Source organism: Scatophagus argus, chromosome 9 (assembly GCF_020382885.2).
Source record: "Scatophagus argus isolate fScaArg1 chromosome 9, fScaArg1.pri, whole genome shotgun sequence".
In the NCBI taxonomy this organism is placed as follows: domain Eukaryota; kingdom Metazoa; phylum Chordata; class Actinopteri; family Scatophagidae; genus Scatophagus; species Scatophagus argus.
This window is the reverse complement of record NC_058501.1, coordinates 8,360,737-8,384,182: the sequence shown is the minus strand read 5'-3', so window position 1 is coordinate 8,384,182 and position 23,446 is coordinate 8,360,737. Positions and strand designations below refer to the sequence as shown.

Here is a 23,446-nt window from a genome sequence, read left to right as displayed (position 1 = left end):
CCTGTTTTTTTTTTTGTCTTCACCACCGCATCGATAATGGTATTGATTTAGTTTCATCTGTAATTGTTTGGGATTTAACATTTGAATGGTGTCAAGGCACCACTTAATACATGTGTTGTGATTAAAATATAAAGATAAAAAACAGTGACAATGGAACACAAATAAAAATATGGCGATGTCGATGTGCTGCGGTGCTGTATATTTTGCTTAGAAAAAGGAGCGATACTGCAAACAGAAGATTCCAACATGTATGATTATCCAGAGACAATAACAACAATCTTTCTCTAAGAATCATCACACTATTATGATGTGACGCAAATTAGTAAGCAGTGAAATTAATTGTGAAATGCCCCTTTTTATTGGCAATGGTAGGAATTGCAATTTAGCACTACACGAGCGCTCATTGGCTGTGCTGAATGATTCCACAGCTGCTGTGTGTGTGTGTGTGTGTGTGTGTGTTTGGGTGTGTGTGTGTCTGTTTCCCTGTTTCAGCACAGTCAGTCATTCAGTCTGGATTAGCAAACTGTGAGAGACAGCATTGTTAGAAAGACAGACAGAAAGACAGACAGACAGACAGACAGACAGACAGACAGCAGAGGGGAGTGACAGAGCCAGAAATAGAGGGAGAGAGAGACAAAAGACTTTATTTTTACATCTCTGTGCTAATTCTTTCTATCCAACAGCTTCTGCACATTATTGTAGAAAAAGTGCCTAAAATGTGTGTGTGTGTGAGAGAGTGCTCTAATGGAGTTCTAAATGGATGAAATCCTTTAATAGTGCGCCGAACTGATGTGTGAACGGGGAGCACATAGCTGAAAGCTTAGGTGAGATTATTTAGTTTTCCACAGCGGCACACAAACGTGTCTCTCAGGCTGATTAAGTGGTTTTCAGTTGAGGGTTGCTGTTGACTTTGTTATAGCAGATAAGAGAGTTTGTAGACTGGTTTGTCATAGCTGCCATGTCAAAGGTGACTTTTTGTTTAATTACTGTAAATAGTATGTTTTCACTGTAGTGGCACTTTTGTGATGGCCTTGATTCATTCTTGGTCTTTTATCATTTTATTTATATATTTCTTAAATAACAGGATCCTGTCCACCTGTCCAGATGGCTACACAGTTATTAGAGAAGTAAATACAGTGGAATTTGACAGATATATACATATATATACCAATAAAATCCTCCCATTATACACAAGGAGACAAATCCGTATTGCTGGGTTTTCAATGCTGTTGCATTATATTATCTTTGGGTCTACATAATATCGGTCAGGAATGCATAAGAATCATTCCATATTTGTTGCATTTTTGAGTGCTACACAGTGGATATAACGAGTGGCGTGTTAGTTCCTCAATTTACCACCAGAGGGCGTAATATGATTTCATTTTCTAAAGGATTGATGAGATGTTTGCATTTGGATAGATTATAAATGAGGAGATCTAAATGGTTATATGCCAATGACATTTTTGGCATGCCGCTGAAGATACCTTTGCCCACAGCCAGTAGATAATGACTTAAAACATACTGCCAAAGAAAAGAACAAATACAGAACAGCATCTGTCTCCCTCTTTCTGTGCAGATGTGTGCAACAGTACTGATTTGCCAGAACTTGAGATTATCAGCTTATTGGAGGAACAGCTGCCAGTCTACAAACTGAGGGCTGACACAATCTTCGGCTACGAGCAAGATGATTGGCTGCACACGCCGCTGGTGGACCCCGATGCAGCCCTTGACCTGACCACTGAACAGATAGAGGAGACCCTCAAGTACTTCTGTAAGTTCATCACATGCTGTTGATTCAGATGATGTAAGGCCGAAATGCGGTGTCCGATTTTCTTCTAAATATGATGATATGATGATATGAAAAATTTGAGGATTTTAGCGTTTTGTGATCCCAGACAAAAGACATTATCATCACCTGAAAATTCAGATGTTAATATTTGATTGCATTCCTGAAACACATCAAATTTACATTAAACCATGGGGACAGAAATGATATTTCCAGGTTTGAACTTCAGGAAACATATTGGTGAGTGACAATGAAAGGGGATTTAAGACAAAGATGAAAGATTTACCTTATCTGACCTTGTGTGTGTGAGTGAGTGAGAATGAGAGAGCCAGCGACTGAGAGAAAGTGAGAGAGACGGCTATCTGCCCATCAGTGAGGGCATGACATCTAGCTACAGTCGCCACAACAAACATGTCCGATGGGTCCCTCTCTCTCACTCTGTTGGATGATGTTCCTCTTGCACTCAGCCTTCTTTTGCCTCTGCACATATCTGCTCTTGTCTTATCAGACTTGAGAGCTGCCCTATGGTTGTTATTCATGCCAGCTCTAAACCACAAACCACACACACCCACTCGTGCACATTTAATAAACACACGGGCTCACACAAAACATGTGCACACACTGCACATGAGAAACCAGGGGAAGTTAAGTGTTTTTTTATACCATCAATAATTAAGTTCTAATTCATGTCTGCTTGGACTGTGACTCAGGGTAAAATACAGCATCTAAAAATAGATCAAGGGTCTTAAAAATAGGCTTAACCAAGAACTGTAACTTCACATTGATGCCCCATGCCTACATGGTCACTTTGCCTTTGACATTCATCTCAGCCAGCCATACTGAAAGGCAATGACAAGGTCGTGTTACATAAGAATCAATGAGACATTCTGCTTTTTGTTTTATTATCAGCTGCATTCTCTACACATTTTCCCTCTTATTATATTTATATTTATATTGGGTGTTATTATTGCTTCAAATAGATGGCCAGGTATTGAGACGCCAATGTCCATGAATGAGCAGGGATAATTCATTTCATCCTGGTCATAATGCTGTGTTTCACTGGAGCTGTGCTGAGTTCTAGATATGTTCTCTCTGATTAAATACCACATACTAACCATCTTAAAACAGCCATATACAGTAGATGATGGTATGTATGCACGTACTTATCCACCTACTCTCGTTGGGTAATTATTTCACATCATTGCGAATTATAATTAAAAAGACTTGCGCGCATATATCACACATGTAGTTATTGATTTGTTTGGGTATGTAACCTCCTGCATGAGAAAGACATGATGACAGCTGACCAACAGAAAACAACTTCATGTTGAGATGATGTCACCTCTCACTAACCAGAGGAGGCAGGTTGTCTGATTGATAGATGTTCTCATAGCCATTTCAGCTATAATGTAGCTGGTGCATTACTATTGACAACCACATGAAAAATAACAAAGAATTTAATCAAATTTAATAAAAAAGAAAAGAAAGAAAAAGGAAACAATAAATTAATGAATAGAATTTTTCCTCATTTGAAAACTATTTACCTTTTTTGGTGTAGCGACTGCAAACAAAAATAAAAATATGATATTTCTATATTTCTATTCAAAAGGTCTATTCACCCACACACACACACACACACACACACACACACATACATATACATACATGCAGTTTTGACAAATGATGAAACTGAAGTGGTTACTGGAAGCTGATGAAACTTTACACATCATAAACACATAACACTAGAACGTATTGAGTGTTACTTCAGTTTTCCATAATATGGATCATAACAGTGTCTGTTAGCACTTTCACGCTGGCTGACATTGAATTTTATTTAGCATTTAGCTAAACACAGCATTGTTCTGTCTCCCATGCACTGTGAATGTGCTGATTTCATTACTCCCCAGCTAACATGACCAATCCTTGAATACCCTTTGAGTTCATTCATTTTGGGTTGGCCACGTCACCACTGCCAACGTTGCACTGCCTTCCTGCTAGATGCTTTTACACGCTGCTCAGACTTGGGCCTCAGAGTCTGTTTCTATAGAAACTACACAGAAGGACAAAGTAGAGGAGAGGAGGGAGAGGTGCTTACATACAAATGGAGGGCCGGAACAAGCTAGTGACACTGCTCTCTCTGATTGGCTGTAGCCATCCTGTCTCCCCACCCACCCAACTGTGTCATGATTATCATCATTTCTGCTGCAAAACTCGTGACTGCTGCTGCTGCTGCTGCTGGCGCTCTCTCACTCCCTGTATCCCTGTGTTTATTGAGTCATTGTAAGAGATGCGGTGGTCCATGTGTAGAGCTAGAGCTGTCACTGAGCAAGGAATTTTACACAGGAGAAGACAGTGGTTCTAATACGACCTCAGGAAGACATGGCCAGAGGACAAACTGGCAGGAGCACAGGAAGATAAATTGACTGGAAGCTATAAATGGATGGAGACATGAGAGGATAAAATCTGGCACATTTGCTGAAGCTTTCGAGAGACTGAGGCAAACCGATGAACAGAAACGAAGGAGAACAGACAGAGACCATAGGACAGAGAGACGGTGCAGACTGAAGACATCATATTTCAACTGAGACGTATGCTGAAAGCCGTGAAGAATTAATAATGAAGACAAGGACAATAAAATGACAGTGTTTTGGGTTTTTTTGATGACGCAAGTAACGGTTCCGTGGAATGACAGGCAGAAATGGCACCATAAGAAATACTGATCATAACATGCAGGCAGTTTGCTGGTATTGAGTGTGGGTCAGAAAGGACATATGATGAGAATGGGCAGGCTGTCACAGATAATGACTGTGTGCCAGCTGGTAACTGCTAAGCTTGCTGGGACAGCAGAACTGGACACAGACTAACTGACTAACGGACTATCAGTAACTACTGATTCTCTAAGCATGCTGAGTTGTTGGACTTGCCAGAGATGTTACAGCTAAGTATGCTGGGACGTTGGAAACAATACAGCTGTCTGTCAGAGCAGTCAGGATGAAGAGACGAGGCCACACCAGAGGCCAGAGGTTTGTCAAGGCAGACTACTACGAACTGGACTGGTACTATGAAGAGTGTACTGATGGTAAGACAGCAGTGTGCTCGAGGTTTATGCAGAGACATCTAGTTCTTGAAGAGTTGGCTCAAACTACTAAGGGTACTGATGATGCTGGCTATCTAGAGATCATATGGTTTTATATGGATGGCTGTGCAACATTGCACTGACAGTATCAAAACAAGACAGGAGCTGTCCAGAAAGTCCCTGACAACAAGCGAGCTGTTAGCCACAAAGGGCAATAGATCTAGCTGTGAACTTAAATATAATGTAGCTGCCAAGAAGTATTCTCTACCATTAATTCTGCTTTTGAGTTCATAAATTTAAGAAGTGCTTTGATATTACCACATGTATGTGTTGTAAGATAGTTTGGTAACCACTGAGCAGGTTTTATAACGTGTCCTCTACCAGCACACACTCTGAGGTTAAAGGGAAGAGACATAGTGGCAGGATTAAGCTTGATTGGTCAATATTAAACAAGAGTAGGAAGACAATTCAGCATTCAACCCCTCAGCATAAGAGGACAAAATGGATTATAAGGTACTTTTGTTTAAAAAAAAAAAAAAAAAAAAAAAAAAAAAAGCCCTTCAACTCAGCTTAAACTGATTTCTTTCATTAGCTTCCATCTCAGAGGATGTGACATTTTGGACTGGCATTCACGACAAGAGGAAATATGAAGGCAGATGTTATAGTTAGGATGAACACAACAACATTAAAGCTGTTGCTCCAGCAGGCAGTGGCTGCTGGATACTGTAGGTGTTGTAACAGGTGCTCTGTGGCAGCTGAGTCAGTGTGGCTTCTAAAATAGAGTCACATAGTAGCTTGCATGACTAGCTGTGGGTGTACGTGAGCTGAAAAAGAGGGAGAATACCAGCTGACTCGCAAAAACTCATGCAAGTCACAGGTGGCATTAACAGTTATGAAGATAAAGGCATGGGCACATTGGTTAAGTGAGTTACAAGAAATTGGGGGTGTCAAGAGAAAGCTATTTTCTGTTTTTTCTGTTTTGTCAGGATTCTGGACTGGCTATAAAAACAGTAATGTAAAAAACAGCAAGCTGCAAAGCATAATATCCACATTAATCACGACACCATTGCGGGTACAGTGATGTGCAATTATGTAACAGTTTTGTACCCCGGTTTCTTACGACAGCTTGTGTAATCTCTCAGTAGCAAACCTGTGTGGACAATAATCTTATAGATTGATCCACACACACACACACACACACACACACACAGCCAAGACCTGTGGAGGACTGATGGTGTCAGGTCATGTGACGTGTGACTAACAGCAGGTCACAGCAGTGATTTATTAGCAGCCTGTTGGCTCTGCCTCTGACTGTAACTCCCTCCCCTCTCTGTACATCTTTCTAACATCGTATGTGTCTCTCCTCCTTTGTGAATTTGATTGTAGCATATTAAGAACCATGTGTTTTAATGTAAAGGCCTGATGCATTAAAGGAGAGAATGTCCCCTGTTACTACAGCTGTTATGTGCACTATGCTGTGCATGTGTGTCAGGGATGCTCTGTAGAAATTCTTACATAACAGTTTGAGACAGCTCAGCACCTCCCCAATGTGAGCTGTGCAGCTTACACGTCTGCAGTATTATTTAGCCCTGGCAGCTAACCCTGGTTTGATTTCCTGCTAGACACCAACAATAGATTTTACAACTGTGCTTGGTGCTTAAATGATGAAACAACCAAATGACAAGGGGAGGTGGACTTTCTTTGATAAATCATCTGGTGGAGTGCAGAGGCAGAAATAGAAAGCAGCTGGTTTGGTGTTATTCTGAGATATGCAAGGGAGGGATGTGGAAGAAGGTTGGCTTATATTTAGAAGGATGATTTGCATGCTGCTCAAAGCCACCCTTGTCGACAGCAGCCTGCCAAATATTCTTTGGCACTTTTGGATGCCTTTAAAACAAATGACTGGATGGATGGAGGGTGACTAGGACATGGGGCCGGGGCCGGGGCCGGGGCCGAGAAAGTGGGCAAACATATTCTTCCGGTGACGAGGTGACAGTGTGGAGGGATACAAAAAGTTTTAATGTGATTTCAGAAACTATTGCAAACAAATAGTGAGTTTCTTTCCGAGTCTATATGGGCACTAGCTTTCAAACTGTAATTGCCTCCCCCATTTCAGTTTGCTTTCTCTTTAAGAAAGCAAGTCCACAAATTTAGATGACCTGCTGTATTAGAGACTAGAGACTCCACGTGCGAGTAGGACAGATAGCAGCTTGCTGGCTGTTGCTGCCCTGGTGGTAATGTCACTACAGTTTCTGTGCCAAAGAAAACAGAACAGGAAATCCAAGAGCCTTGAAGGACACAAGTAAAGAGATGTGGAGCCTTGATTAAGAGCAGACAGGTGGATTTCTTCAGCATGGGTATAAATACTATAGTATATACATACATACAGACTGTGTGTATATACTATACACATGTCTAAAATGTTGTTTGTGTAAATATCTGTCCAAGTTAAGTAATGTTCTTGAGAAACTACACTACAAACTATGCAAGCATAGACTGAACAATCAAATCAGATGGAAAGACAGACGGGTGTGTGAAGGGGAAAACGGAGAAACAAGTGGAGAGTAGAGAGTGAATGTGACCAGAAAAGCAATGGAAGAGGGAGAACACAGGTCGAAAGCACTGAGTGGTGTTTGTCTTTGTTGCCTGCATCCATAGGACCATTGAGTGGAGTTACTCAAGCATGCAGGACAGCACTGAGCTGGGATCACTTTTCTACACCAATTACAGTAATTATAAGACTTGAGCAGTGACTAATGAGCAGAAAATAGCGCCGCTTTGAAGAGGCCCATTTTCAGTTAGGAAGGATCGTTTCTTACGGGTCAGACTAGCTCTGTTAGGATAGTCACATGACAGTGACATACTGTACAATATATATAGGTGTTCTCTGTGACACAGTGCAAAGAAACAGAGTTTATAGAAATGTGTATGGCCCAGGACCCAAGATTGGGTTTTGTTTGTTTTTTTTTTGTTGTTTTTTTAACTGAGCAGTACCTGTCTGTTGATGTTTAACCATTCAAGTCAGCTGAACCATTTGAATGGTGTGATGAAGGTTATTATCTACAAGGAAGTCTCTCAAACTGAAGGGTTAACTAGAGTGGAAAAGCAAACAAAATATGTTGCAGGGTGAAAATACTTTTCGATATTTATGAAACTATTACAAAGGCGTTACTAATAGCTGAAGTTTGGCATTGGACTCACCCTTTTGTGCCCATTTTCCACACACTCCTATTCAAAGTGCTGTACAGTCTGATGGGCCTGACCCAGTTCTGCCTATTCTTGCCCAGCTGGCAGTTGACAATCTTTTTGTGCCAGTTTTCAGGGCAGCAGTTTTTTTTTTCTGTATTAAAAATATTTTTGAATTGCACTTATAGCTTAAATTTGTATTCTCAGACTCTTGAAAAGTCAGTGTTCCCGTCACTTCACTTGATGTCTGGACTTTACTCAACTTGTTTGATTTCAGTCTTTTTTCATGCAGCATAGGTTCAGTCAAGTGTTTAACTCAGTGGTTTGCACAGTGCACACAGGGAACGTATGGATTTGACTCCAAACTTTGGACCTGACTTTCTTCTAGTGTCTACTTGCTGTATGTCTCCACTTATGGAATGAAGTGAATATAAAAGAGGAAATCAGCATTGTATCACAGATCTCACCTTGGCAGTTCACAGGCAATAAAAGGTGTCAATTCATATGGCTGCAATTGTACTGAGTTTACTGTCTCTGTAACAGCATGGGCTGTGCCTTCTGTAGTTGTTTGTCCACTGAGGTCACAGTGTGATGAACAGTAAAAAGCTTGCTGTCCCATGTATCCATAAAAAAATAAATATGACTAGAAACTGTCTCCTACTGTATTAGGGTTTCACTGTTAATGGCCCCACCCTGGAAACAGGTGCAGCTCTGTTATTGTTGGCTCTGCCTTGTTGTCACCATTGAGGCTGAACAGGATTGTACCAAGTTCCTGTCACTTACAGGGGGTTGTCAGAAGCACTTGGATTTGAAGCCTACCTGGGAAACAGGTGTACCTTTCTCAGTCCTGATTTGTTCCTTGTTGGTTTGAACCATGTTAACCCTTTAAGTGGAAAAGGCTGAATGGCTTGATGGGTTGAGGATCAAAGGTATAAAAGGAAAATAATACAGATTATTATAAATCTCTTATCTGTTGTGTTAAATCTATTTTAACCTAGTTTCATGACCTTAAATAGCTTATGAGCAGCCTCTTTAATACGTGTGTGTTTGTGCTCACCCCTCTGTGGTAAAGTAGAGTAGGCCATCACCGACCAGTCACACAGGAGACGGGGAGGAGTCAAGTTATCTGGTTGTCTCTTGGAGCTACCTAACAATGATACACACATACTTTTAGAAACTCAATCGGCATACATTATTTGGTACTTGGCGGATATACACACAGACTTTGACATTCATGTACAATGGAGCATTTACAGAGAGATACTATACACTCTGACTGTCCGCTTTGGAACAAATACTTTGCTAGATGTGTACTTTCACATCTAGACACACATAGATTTGGTAATGATTTTTTAGTTTAAAACACACACACCCACCCATAAATGCACGCAGCACAGGTAGGAGCCATGGCATTGCACCTGCAGACTTTGTGGTTTAGTGGTTAGTGCAGGAGGGGAGGATGGCACTGTTCTCGCCTGCTGGCACAGAGGACAAGCTGGAGTGCTCCAGTCAGACAGAAGAGGATAAGGACTGTGTTGGTCTGCTGGAGGAAGAAAGAGAAGAGGAGGAGGATGAGGAGTATGTCTGTCTTCCCAGTCATGAAAGCACAGAGGAGGAGGATGAAGAAGAGATGAGTGAAGAGCAACAACTTCTGTATGAAGGTAGTCTGTGTAATCCAGGGCATCACTTCTATTTCACTCAGTGTATCGGACATGTGTTCAGTTTTAATTCATTAGCTAAACATACGTATATTCTGAAGGAGATTGTTGGATACTTATGTAAGATTTTAAAGTGTGGGCTGTAGCATTGTGTTGGCATTGTGTTGAATCTGCTCTCGTCATGGTTCATTTTCCTACCAATCTGACATGTTCAACTGTGGGCTTGGCTCTTTCCACCAGCTGTCCCTTCAACGCTAAGTGCCTGCATGCTGCAATATATTGACGGAAAAAGTGTTTGGGTTTTTAGCTTCCATTTAATAACTTTAGAATGTGTTTCGGGATTGAGTAATCAGTCCTGATTTTCTCACTGACATGGTCAGAAATACAGCTTAAAGACAGTTAGACAAGGAGCTGGTGAAGACACTGTGGGAGGTGTGTTCTGAGTGTGCATTTTTACTGTATCATATATTGTAGGACTGTGATCTGATCAACTGAAAGTAAAGTTTTATCGCAAAATTATGTGTGAATAGAAGACCAACCCTGGCTGGTTACTTTGTAGTGTTTGAACATGTATGAGGCACTGTGGGATGAATATGTTTTTAACAGTGGCAGTTCAGATTAATATCAACCCAAGTCCAATAAAGAAATGGTACTCAGTGACATGTCCTTACATTATACTGCATAATTTCAAACAGCTGCAGACAGGCTGTCTGGGGTATTAATTTGTCTGCTTTCTGTGCTTTGACTTGGCATTTGTTTATAGTTTGTAGTGTGTTGTCTGTTGCCCAGTAGCAACAGGGAAGCAGAACTCCAGACTTCTGACTGCGTCAGCCCCCCGTCCTCGCTGCAAATCAGACAGACGGAGAACCAGGAGTCTGCTGACTCTGCTGGTTCTCACTGAGGTTTAATGTCATTTCAACTAAGAACTCTGAGGCTCTACACTTATGTACTAAGGTTCAAACTATATTAACGTTCCGCCTGCTGTGAGGGAGAGAGAGAGCATGTGTGTTTGTCTTAAGTTACCTGCTCTTCACGTAAAACGCCAAGAAAACATCGCGATCACCTTTCAGTACTGAGTTACACCTCCTTTTTACGCAATGCAGGTTCCAGTTGCCTTCTCTTACCTGTGTAATCACTTATCCTTCACTGCCCATTTATGACCAAAGTGGACAAGTAAAGTAACTCAGCTAGAGTCTGAACTCACTGAAACAGCAGGAAGTCCTGTCACTTTTTAATGTTAGTCACTAACTGTACAGCAGTGCTGGGATTGTTTTTTTTTGTACAAATGTTAAGTAGCAGTTTGCTACTGCTGTCATTTCTACTTCAGCTGGTAGAAGTGAAGGGAAATGTCTTCTCTCAATATGCACGTTCTCTATTGGTATATGAGCTTCTATCAGTTATCTTCAACTACACCCAGTTATTGATCCAGCTTTGGAGTGTTACCATGGAAATAAATGAACATGTACAGAGAGCACACACACACCCAAAGTATGACTACCCAGCTGTCAGGCTGCACCTTGTTCTATCAAGAGTACAATCACATTGTAGGCCAGATAGTAAACAGATACAAGTGACGTATGTGCGTCTGTGTGTGTGTTCGCATGTATTTCTTGGTTATCATCATGCCAGTTTGTTTCCTCTGTAACTCTCTGTGCCATAACAACTCACCCAGGAGAGAAGGTTGTTGGCAGTCTGAGTCAGTTCACCACTTTGTTCGGAAAGATGTCAACAAGACAATCATTCTGGTCTCTGGAAGAAGATTCGTCCTAACTTTGAATTTAGCAAATGCTAACCTACAACGTTTAACTATAACTACCATATTGTTAAAAGGTAGCATGTTTGCATGGTCATTGTGAGCATGTTGGCATGCTGACCTCAGTGTTGTATATTGCTCAAAGTACTGTTGCGCCTCAGTGCATCCTTGCAGACCTACTAGCATGGTGGTAATTCAGTTTAGACTCTCTTTAGTAAATCATCAGTATATGAAATCTGAGTTGTTTGACATGTGATGGGTTCATGGGACAGAAACACCTTGGAAGCCAGCAGGTAAAAATGTTGGGTCAGCCATAATTAATCAGACAAAATACGTGCTGAGTGTCATGCACACTCATTCAACCTTGAAAAACAAAGGAACAACTTGTTTAATAATGAATGGTAATGATGGGAAATATCCTTAACTAATGCACAGCCAACCGAGGCCTTGGATCTGTGTTTACAGCAGACATATACAGCCTGTGTTGTGTGAGGGCATGAAAATATGTTGTTTGCATTGGCCGGCTCTGTTTTGCATTCAGGGAGGCTTCTGTGTGAACACATAATATTTCTGTTGAAGCTTAAATATTTAAATTGTTCAAAATTGCAACAGTGTGCATCATATTATCCCACTCGTCTCTCCTGCCATCAGACACATCAGAAAATCTAAAAACTAACGCAAACCAAGAACCATGACAAAAATCAATGTTGGAAACTCTGAAGGAGCAGAGAAAGTGTTTGTTTTTATTTGTTTTTGTCAGACTTGCACCAGACAGAGGGTTATACAGTTGCAAATGATGTATTCTGTCAGTGAGACCCTGATTGTTTTGACCCTGAGGTGAATCATTTTTCCAGTCTGGACTACAAGCTGATTAATTAAAGTCAGAGCTTTGTATGAGGAAGGGAGGAGTTGATAATGAACATGTGCTCACACAGATGAATTAGCAGGGCTGAGGTGTGGCCCTTCATATTGTGTCCACATTCAATTATTTTTTCAAATTGCTAGGCATGTAGGCTGATAAACAGGTGTATGCATATACTTATATATTATATGATCTGAGAACTGAGAAGAAGTGTAAAAGACGATAAGGCGATAGCTTGAGGAACGGGGTGGCACTGCTTACTTGTCAATCATTTTAATTCCAGTACTAAATCCAACACATATCAGCAATGAGTGTTGGAAACACTGAGAACATTACATAATCCTTAGATTGGTCATCTGGAATCAGCTTTTTAGTCAGTTTTTAATAATTATCCATGCTATTTAAAACCTATTACAGCCGAGATATATGCACTGAACTTACTTGCGTGCAAACATTATAAATTACAGACCTTTTATCCTACATTGTAAGCTCATGCAGCATGTTTGCAAACATGATTTTGTGCTCTTTTATTCAGGAATTTTCTAGACTCTCTTTTCCTTCTTTGTGTCTGTGCAGTACTGTGCGCTGATAGAGTGGGCCAGATGACGAAGACCTACAGTGACATTGATGCTGTCACTCGACTGCTGGAAGAGGTAAGATCATGTTGAGTACAGTTAAAGAAAAAGAAACACAAAGGACTACAGTACCTTCAGACTGTAAGCTTCTTTGGTCAGATCTCATTATGTGGTCTGATATTCTAAACAGAGTTTGCTTCATGGGGTTCATGACAGAGAAGCTTTGAAGGACTCACATCATAAAACTAGCTTCTGCAGCTCATATTCAAATATAACTCACCTACAGGCAGGACAAAGGCAGGCAGCGCGTCACTCCTGAAGAGCTCGACTGGCTCTCGCTGCATAAATATCAACTGTGAAAATAGAAAGGTGTCATTGTTAAATGAATCATTAACTGCCTGCCAGCCATCCAGTTATTGACTAAACACGGCATTCAGAAATGTCATGCCATCAACAAACAGACTGGACACCATGTGAGACATCACTGTACTGACATCCATGGCTGTGAGAACACTAAACAAAGTTTTGTTAAAATAATCTGAACGTCCTGATCTAAATAGGATTGGATTTTTGTGTTGTTCAGTAATACTGTTATTGGTTGCAGCCAGACTTAGTTTAAACAGGAGTTGTTGTTTATTTTTCCACCTTTTCCTATCTTGTTGGCATATTTGAGTCCACCCTTATGTTTTGAATTTGTCTGTGCTGCTTGTCCTTCACAGGAATTATTCCTAGAGGATATATTTACACTGCTGTCAATTTAAAGGAACAGTTCCACAGTTTGGGAACCGCCGTTACTGGCTTTCATGCAGAGAGTGAGATGAAAATATCAATACAACTCTCATATCTGTCTGTTAAATATGAATCAAGAGCCAGCAGCCAGTTAGCTAAGCATTAAGACTGAGGGAAAGTCTTTAATGTTTTCAGCTGTTCAGCCTTTAAAATGCCAAACAAAACTTTGTGTCCATGCAGAAAGAGCGTGACCTGGAGTTAGCAGCTCGCATAGGACAGTCACTGCTGAAGAAAAACAAAGCCCTCAGTGAGAGGAACGAACTGCTGGAGGAGCAAGTAGAGCACATACGAGAGGAGGTACACAGCCAAAGAGAGAGAGAGAGTGTGTGTGTATGTGTGTGTGTGTGTGTGCCTGCGCTTCTGTGTTGGGTGCCAATTAAATGTATCAATGTTCACAGTATCCTTACAAATAAAGTAGATATATCGTATCATTTTTATAGGACCGTACCAGTGGTTGAGCATGTCTCAGAATGTGCAAAATCACTGTTATGATCCCTGTGGGTTTGCAGTCTGCTTTTACCTTAACCGTCATCCCTCTACACGTCTCCTTCACATATAGGTTTCTCAGCTGCGCCATGACTTGTCCATGAAAGATGAGCTGCTACAGTTCTACACCAATGCTGCTGAGGAGAGTGAGGGCGAGTCCGTCATCTCCACACCGTCAGTTTCCTTTTATCTCCTCTTCTCCCCTAGATAAAATGTTATGCAGTACATTTATGCGTGAACAGTTCAAGTCTAATGCAAACACGTTGGTTAAAACTCTCCACGAGAAATGAGAGCATGCACCAATAGTTTTTTTGTTTTTTTTTTTAGAGAGGCAATTTAAAAATCCGTTTGACATGACAAAAAATAACAATGTGTAAAATGTGACAGACTTATATACTAATAACACAGCTCAACGCTACAGAGGCTGTTCCCACTACTGCGTGTAATGGGCATTTGACACTGTTCCAATGTATATTAATGGATGACGGACTGAGCTATTGATTCATGTTTCTCTCTCTTATTTGTGGGTTGACAGTGTGCGTCCCAGTGAAACCAATGTGTCAACACCATCGTGTTTCCCGCTGGAGTCCTTGCAGAAGAAACTCAAAGATCTGGAGGAAGAAAACAAATCACTGCGATCAGAGGCACGCATACACACACTTGCATACTACCAATAAACACACACAACATATCATTTATATATGGTTAATTCATTTCAACAGACATTTTCTGCTTTTTTTTATTGAGTAAATCTGTACTACTGCAAGCATCACTTATCAAAGTACATTGATATTTTACATTGCAGTAATTATTTTCTAAAATGATTTATAAAAAAAACTATTAATAGAGAGTGATGTCAAAGTTCAAACCAAAAATAATGATCTGTTCACATTTATTTCTTCATAAGATATGTGGAGCAGTGCTGAGGTTAACAAAATGGCTATAAATGTGCTGGGGTTAGCTCAGCTAATTTGCTCATGAAAAATCCTGACGTGTTTAATTTAGCTCATTGGCAGCAATACTGTTGAATATGGTTAGAATATCTTTTAGGAGTTGTTATTAATTGGCTGATTAATAATATCTAGTGCGTAGTGATGATTAGTAATGTGTGTTTTTTTTGTTGTTTGCTTTCTTCAGGCCAGTCATTTGGAGACAGAAACTATCTCCTATGAGGAAAAAGAGCAGCAACTTGTCAATGACTGCGTCAAAGAACTACGTGAGTATTAGACTGACTGGAGTCATATTACGCTCAGTGTCTTATTTGTAGAGAGGCACATTCTTACTTCTGATGAACATGTGGATGCTTCCAGGTAATTCAAACCTTCAGATTTCCTCTCTGTCTGAAGAGCTGGCCAGGAAGAGTGACGACGCCTCCAGGCAGCAGGAGGAGATCACGCACCTCCTCTCCCAGATAGTAGACCTCCAGAAGAAGGCTAAGCTGGTATGACCCTGCTGTCATCTCTCGTACTGATAGTATTAAATACCTCGTGTATATTTGAGTCATTAATACCTGTGTGTGGTACAATGTAGCAGAGACACTGACACAGTGTTTTTCATATCTGTTGTCCTGTTTTGTCTGCCCTGTCTGTAGTATGCCGTGGAGAACGAGGAGCTGACTCAGCACTTAGGCGCAGCCAAAGATGCCCAGCGGCAGCTCACTGCTGAGGTTAGGCAATCCACAACCTGCTAACCACAGCTTCATCATCAGCAGTTTAAAGTATTCTCTTAAAGATATAACATGTCACATTTCAGCATTAAAATATTGTGACTTAAACATGACATGAATATTTCAGATTGTTCGGCTTATGGCCCTTTGCTACAAGTCTTCCCTCAGTCTTACCCCCCCAATTTCTTGTCACTGTCTGACTCCTGTCAGGTAATGGTATAAATAGATTTTCATTGCTAAGAGTAGTTGTTTATAAATCAAAAATCCCATCATCCCATGGGATCTTCTATTGAGACCCCTAAGAGCAATAACTACATGCTGTTTGTTTAAATGTCAGTCCCAATTTATTGCTTAGTCTTTAGATTCATAGACACACAGTAGTTAGAGATAAAAATCAAAAAGGACTCAATATCTGGATCACCACTAGTCACTAAATAACTGCTCCCAAACTCAAAGCCTGACACCAAATATAATGACAATATTTTTATCAGTTCTACCTGTATTCTACTAACAGAAAGACAGTCAAGGAAAGATAAAAACTATATTACTAAAAGCTTTTAATGAATGAAAACAAAACTACTCGTGCATGTTTTAGCACAATTTGTTTGCAGAACGTAGTTTATTTGTTTCTCAATTTCTTCCCCTCTTCTCTCTTCTGATCTTTCTTATTCCCTTCCTCCAGTTGCGAGAGTTACAAGACAAGTATGCAGAGTGTATGGAGATGCTTCACGAGGCTCAGGAGGAGCTCAAGAACCTGAGAAATAAATCTCTACCGCTCAACACACCGAGGCGTTTCCATTCTCTCGGACTGTTCCCAATGGTTAGCTCATATTCATGAACACGTCTGCTGGCATCACAGCGTCTCCATGGTCCCAGCAGCTACAAAAACCTTCTGCATGTTTGTCTTCTTCTTCAGGACTCCCTGGCAGCAGAGATAGAGGGCACCATGAGGAAGGAACTTCAGATGGATGATCCAGATGTAGAAGAGCAGAGGTATGGAGCTTAAAAAGAAAACAGGATTGAAGGGTTGTTAATGATTTAGTCCAACTTAGTATTGGGATGTTTGGTGTTGATGCATTCAAAAACACATTTCAGTATTTATGTGTTTCTCCAGATTGCAACCAAAGAGAGTGTTCCAGACAGTGAAAAACCTGAACCTGATGCGTCAGCAGCGCTTATCACTAGCCCCGTCGCCCCTCAACATCCCAGGCTCCAATCAGACATCATGCTTCACCTCAGGGCGCTCCAGCAGGGTGGGCACACCACGCTCCAACTCTGTGTATGGTAGTGAGATGGGAAGTGGGATCATCCTGGACAACAGGACAAGCAGTATAATGGAGAGTCCAGATGATGGGTACGGACAGATCGACTTTTAGATTTTTATACTTTTTTTGTATCTCATTTTCAGTTGATGTCACTCAATCTATCAATTATTTTGATGCTCTTTTGTGTTCATTAGTAACCATGGTGTTTGTTAGTGTGTTTCTATGGTTTATGGATTTTGTTGTCCTGGTGCTTAGTAACTAATTCAAGCCCAGCTTTTAGGTTTCAGTCATTATCTGCTGCCTGTATGCAACACAACATGGACAAGCTGAGCTTTACAAAGTAACGAAAATGTGAAAGAGAGGCATCCTGCTTCTTCACTGAAACCCAACAATGTCAACTACGTCCCCCACCCCAGGTCAGAGGACTCCAACAAGCGGCCCCCTGGCACCCCTGGAACACCGGGCAGCAGGGACCTGGAGGCAGCTCTGCGGCGTCTGTCCCTCCGCCGTGACAACTACCTCTCAGAAAAGCGCTTCTTTGAGGAGGAGAGGGAGAGAAAGCTGGCTTACCTGGCCAAAGAGGAGGAAAAAGGAGGTGGGGGAAGTAGCGGAGGCCCTGGCACACCAACAGAGAGCCTGCTGTCGCTGTGCTCGCATCCCTCCCTCTGGTCAGGATACTCATTCACACCAAGATCCTACCTGCCAGAGAAGCTGCAAATTGTAAAGCCACTAGAAGGTGATTATTCCTTTCAGATGCACAAGTCTTCTAATTCTCAGAATGCCTTGCACAATGAAAATGAAAGTTTTCAGAAACCTCAACAGGATCAAAGCCAAAGAAATCCAGATCGTTTAGGTTACACTCAGATGAGTAAAACCCAATCACAGAACCAATGTCAAGGCCTTCAGACCCAGCATGAGAATCAGTATTTGATTTTTCATAACCACAGTCCTTCCAAAATATGTCTCAGTGCTTCACAGGATCCTAAGAGCCTACATATGAGCTCCAGTTTGTTGGAGCTGAGCAGATGGCAGACCTCACAGCCTCACCTCAGAGATACGCTGGCTTTAGTCACAGGCCTGCTGGAGGTGCTGGAACAACAGGGAGGCAGTTTAAATCTGCAGCACTCCTTTTACTTCAGGCACACACGGCCACGCTGCTGGTTTGAAGTATAGTATACGGGACAAAAGCCATTAATGCCCCTTATCATCTTACTTAAATCTGTGACGTATATCTTTCTCAAAGCTGTTGTTTTTCTCACATTTGAGAGATTCATCGGGTATTAAAATGTGTACGATACCATAAAGGGACTTACATTTACATTGATTTACATGAGAGATTTTTTTGCAGTGAGTCAAAATTTCCTTTCACCTGTTTTTAAATAGAGTGTCTTTATTATCCTACAATTATTTATTTCCATACTGTATTGGTAGTGGAGTTGGTAGAGTTGAATTGTTAATATATGTGCTGTCAGATATTTATCCACTTGATGATACCATTATAGATACAGGGCTAATTATGGCAGTTAAGAGACCATTTTCACCCAATATCTTAACATTAATATTTTGTCCAAAAAAGCAACAACAGCCTTTAACCTGAAGAAGTTTTCTTAAATTGGCCTTTAAAGCATTCATCACTTTTCCAGTGTCTGTCCTTCTCCAGAGGACTAATTTTAAAACTGTTTTCACAGAGGTATTTCTTGTTTTGTGGCACCACCTAGTGTTCACACTCTGTTGCACCACTTCCATGGTGTGACTGGTGAACACCAGATAATGTGCTTAAGGTAAAAGAGAAACACCATGAGCATATCAAATGTAAATATGTCCTTTTGCTTTTTGAGTGTAAGACAAAAAAGAAATATGGCAAAAATGTTGCAATGTTTAATTTCAAATCTAATGATGGTTGCTTGAGATGTCAGTTATTCATGTTAAACTTCTTGGTAACATGAGATTATTTGGATGACAGTGTTCTGCCTTCACATATATGTCACACATAATAATCCTGGCTGCTGTCAGATGAGTCTTCTGTATCCTTTAAAAGGTCAGCTGTCCAGAAACAAACTAATGTTCTGGGTTTTGACAGTATACTCACTGTATGAGACTTTACTGTAGAGACATCACAGATATTCTGCTACATTATTGCCACACAACTGTTTGTACTGTCCATCTCTTTCACTCCTCTCCTGTTCTCCCTTTTTCTTTTTGGTTTCATCTCTGCACTTCTTTTCTGTTTTCTTTGTTGGTCATTTCTTGAATAAAATCTTACTAATGTTCTCACCTTCCCTTTCCTCTCCTTATTTTTATGGCCATCATACGACTGTGTGTACCGACATCTCTCAAAGGCTCTTCAAGTCATGAGAAAACAACTATTCAGTTGTCTCTTTGTTTTGCATGACCAAATATTTTAACAATCTAAGAATATGCCTTTGCCTGTCATCTACTCTATGTTTCTGTCAGAAACATGACAGCAGTTAATCAAACATGATAAAAGTTGACATTTTCTTGTTCTTGCAGTGCTGTTGTTATGTCATGTGTTGACCATGTTTTTGTTACACCCACAGACTTGTTCAATATGTTGTCCCTACATTGGATAAAGATCCATAAATATACTGTATATAATTATCCAGCCAGTGAGAAATTATCACATTAAGAGTCTACATGGTTAGTGAGTGCTAATATTTTTCTACGAATGGATTATCAAAGGTATACATCACCACTCTCAATCTGATTGGAAATTCCTGCTAATCAGGCGGGACCAGGTCACTCTCTTCCCGTTGAGGTTGTTGCATGAGGCATTCTTATTCTGATTGGACTACTGTTGCGATTAGTAGTAGAATATTGGAGTCCATGTGGATAATGTCCACGCTCAGATAATGAAAAGGCATTTTAAGACCATCTAGTCTGGAATTTTTGATATTTATTAATATTTATAACTACATATCTAGAAAATATAAATTTGATGAGATGCATTTGTGGCAGAGAACAGATGAAGACAGCTTTGGATAACATTTCTCTTCCCTTTTCCAGGCTCTGCTACTCTCCATGCATGGCAGCAGTTGGCTCAACCCCACATGGGTGCTCTGTTGGATCATCGGCCCGGTGTGGTCACGAAGGGCTTTCGTACTTTAGCGCACGAGCAGGAGCAGGTAGACAGCTGGCAACTGGACCAACCGGAGGAGGATGAACTGTCATGTGACTCATTCACTGGCCTGACAGGAGAGAGCTGTGCTCCCATGGATCTGCCTCGCTCTACCTCTTCTCCTTGTGTCTGCCGCCACAAAAATGGGGACGTCCGAGACAATAGCCAATCAGAAACACTGCAAGAAGAAATGTGCAGGGCTAGAGAAGCGATTCAAGTTGAAGAAGGACATGGTGCAAACATGCACCTTTCCTTCTCCAGACCCTCCCCTTCTTCTTCCTCTTCTCCTCTCCCCCTTTCTTCAGAGATGAATGGGCACGTGGATCTCAAGGAGCTCCAGGCCTTACAGCCCGCCACAATGGACCGTATGCCTGGTGAGGGAGCACTTAGCTGAGGTCACTGCAATGCATCCACCATCCCTTGAAACCCTGGAGCATGGGGATAAAGGGGATGGGGAGGGGGGTGAAGAGGAGGGGTGGGAGGGTGAGAGATTAGGAAAGGCATTCACAGGAGATCTCACAAGCCCAGTGTGACGTCCCTTCCTGCAAAATCATGTTCATTGTGCACACACCTGCACATCCACCCGTCCCACCGGCAGTCCTTGTGTGTCCATCGAACTCCATCAGAACAGAGTACATGGTTTCTTTTTTTCGTTTATTAATTAACTTTGGTTTACTTCAGTTTCCTTCACACTTTCACACTTTCATTCACTGCCATACTTTGCATTATTTCAGCCAATCACTTATGTTTCAATCTTCATTGATGCCTTTCCTCTTCAACACATCTTCTTAAGGGTGTCTTTTATTATTCTACTAATCTCAATCTGTCACTGGTGGCCTGCAGCAAATATTTTTTTCTTTAATTCAGAAAGTATTTTCATGCCAATTTCTTCCAGCATTCAGCCCTCACACTAAAACACCAGTGTACCACACAAACCACATGCACACAAAATTGCCTTGACTTGTGGGCACATAGGTGTATATCAGGTCTTATTACTGCAGCTTTCTAAGTCACACTAACACATGACAGCTACAGCAGGTTCATGTAGTGTAGTTCTGTACGCCAGTGATATGATACTTAGTTATGGATTGCAGACAGAAAAGACAGGGATAACACTTATTTCAAACACTTTTACCCTCTCCTGTTCTTCTAAATTTATCACTGCAAACATGAGATTGAAGGGATGCATTAAATTAATATAATAGTCGAATTGGCATTACCTGCTGTCTGTTTTTACTTGTTAAACCACTCTGCCAAGTAGAAGAGATGTCATCAAAATGACAATGACAACAGGAGAAGTTTTCAGCACTCTCTCTAACATTTTAGCAACACACACAGCACTCTTCATTGGTGCAGGGACTACAGACTTGTTCCTCTGAACTTTCTTTCAGTGAGTCCTATTCAACAACAGCAACAAAAAAGAAATAAATAAAATTTCACATGCACCACTAGACACAAAAACTTGGCATTCCTCCTGCCCATACAATAAAGCCAATCCTAAAAGAAGTCAATCATTCCCACAGTATTGTGACCCTACTCATTATCATTATGAATTGGATTAAACGACCTTTTTGCCTGGATTTGCCATTTCTGTTTCCCACCATCATTTCAACATCTTAGAAATTAGGGAACTGATGTATGCTGGTGCTTTGGCAAGGGGCTTAAACTATCACGGCCTGCTTATTGTCCACTTTGTTGTCTACAGTGTTTTTGCAGTATCGTTTGATATTTTTATCATTCTTACATCATTCTTCTCTGTTCTGCTGTCTTTCTCCTCTCCTCTAGTTAATTTCCCAGGGAAGTGTATGTCCCATACTAGCTCTACATACACCTTCACCACCTGCAGGATCCTCCACCCGTCTGATCAGCTGACCTCTGTGTCCCCAAGGTAAACATTTTAAGTGCCTAGCTACTATTTTTTTTTTTTTACTGTATTTAGTTTTAAAATGTCTATCTGTAGTAACATTGCTCAGTCCTCAGCGTGTACAGTTCAGCGTAGTTTACTACTGTGAACACAAGATGGAGGCATTTTTCTTTATGAATTCCATAGTTCGTAGTTTGTTAAAGCTGTCACATTAATAAGAGAGAGCTACTCCAGCCTCACTTAAAAACTACCTACTGCAGTCACAGACAATACAGAGAGAAAAGGCATGTTAGTGTTGATCATGACTTGAACAAAAACTCTACTGTACACTTCCAATCATATAGATGCCTCTCAGCCAAGGAGCAAATTCCCCTCTTGTTCCCCTTCTATACATTTTGAATCAGAGTTACTTTGACGCCTCAGCACCTGGCTGCCTTCATACTCTCTGCGTCTCCGCTGTCTGATTGGCCTTGGCAGGTCAAGTGATGAGGAAGATGAAGTGGATTTGTATCATATGGTTGTCATGACCGAAGTAGAGCAGACCCATTGAGTGCACCAACTGGGGTGCACATGGGTGAGGCAATGCATGGGAGTGCATCCCTAAAGACTGTGGGTGTGTGTAAACCAGAATAACAGTTTGCCTCTAATGCTCCCCGTCGACATGTTCCTGCCTAACAATCCAGCTTCTGACGCAGTGCTGTGACACCAATCACTGTTTTAATCTAAATTTGTCAGGATTTGAGCAGAATATATGGTAGAAAGAACTGCAAAGCAAAGGTTCACTTCCTAGCTTTTGAAGTTTTTAACCACATCTAGAATCTTAATTCAGAGAAAGAAACTGGCTCAGGTGTCATCACATGACATTTAATCTAGCGGTTAGTTGATAACAAGTAGTCATATGTGGGGGAGACTGTAACCCCTGTCGGCACGTTAAGGCAGGCCTTTGCCATTGGATGGTGGGGATTCAACATCTAAAACAAGTCATTCAGCACCTTGCCAGTGTGACTCAAGGACAGGATAAAGGTCATGTGATGACACCTGACACCTTTTGTCATGTAGCTGCTTAAGTCAGGGCTCTAATAATTATTGTGTGGTTAACAGTGTGTATGTGAGCCTTGATGCTTCTGACTATCATTTAAAATATGCTGACTTATTTGTCAGACACAGTGGGGCAGTGAAAAATAACTCCTTAACTGATCTCTATATATCAGTTTCTCAAATATGAAAAAGCTTGGAAAAGTTGTGCATGGTTATGTTTTAGCTCATATCCATAATTTCTAATGAGTCTTAATTGTCACTAAAAACCAGGTATTAAGACTGGATAACTCATGTCCATTCATTTAT

At 41.0% G+C, this 23,446-nt stretch overlaps 1 protein-coding gene across 7 annotated transcripts in view; it reads left to right on the top strand.

Moving 5' to 3' along the window:
- The window catches only part of LOC124064319 (trafficking kinesin-binding protein 1-like), a 43,333-nt gene that overhangs the window by 15,947 nt on the left and 3,940 nt on the right, over nucleotides 1-23,446 (top strand). For 3 of the 7 annotated variants that reach the window (XM_046398667.1, XM_046398669.1, XM_046398668.1), the window contains exons 3-16: nucleotides 1,577-1,771; nucleotides 12,898-12,974; nucleotides 13,866-13,982; nucleotides 14,245-14,345; nucleotides 14,707-14,815; nucleotides 15,309-15,387; nucleotides 15,482-15,612; nucleotides 15,763-15,837; nucleotides 16,520-16,657; nucleotides 16,754-16,830; nucleotides 16,952-17,191; nucleotides 17,519-17,838; nucleotides 20,127-20,612; nucleotides 22,024-22,126. In XM_046398667.1, coding sequence (XP_046254623.1) covers nucleotides 12,924-12,974; nucleotides 13,866-13,982; nucleotides 14,245-14,345; nucleotides 14,707-14,815; nucleotides 15,309-15,387; nucleotides 15,482-15,612; nucleotides 15,763-15,837; nucleotides 16,520-16,657; nucleotides 16,754-16,830; nucleotides 16,952-17,191; nucleotides 17,519-17,838; nucleotides 20,127-20,612; nucleotides 22,024-22,126 — 2,027 coding nt within the window. In that variant the 5' untranslated portion in view covers nucleotides 1,577-1,771; nucleotides 12,898-12,923. Of the gene's footprint in view, nucleotides 1-1,576; nucleotides 1,772-7,831; nucleotides 9,710-12,897; nucleotides 12,975-13,865; nucleotides 13,983-14,244; nucleotides 14,346-14,706; nucleotides 14,816-15,308; nucleotides 15,388-15,481; nucleotides 15,613-15,762; nucleotides 15,838-16,519; nucleotides 16,658-16,753; nucleotides 16,831-16,951; nucleotides 17,192-17,518; nucleotides 17,839-20,126; nucleotides 20,613-22,023; nucleotides 22,127-22,446; nucleotides 22,677-23,446 lie in introns of those variants that run through there. The other 4 variants (XM_046398670.1, XM_046398671.1, XM_046398666.1 and 1 more) reach the window with 4 other exon arrangements.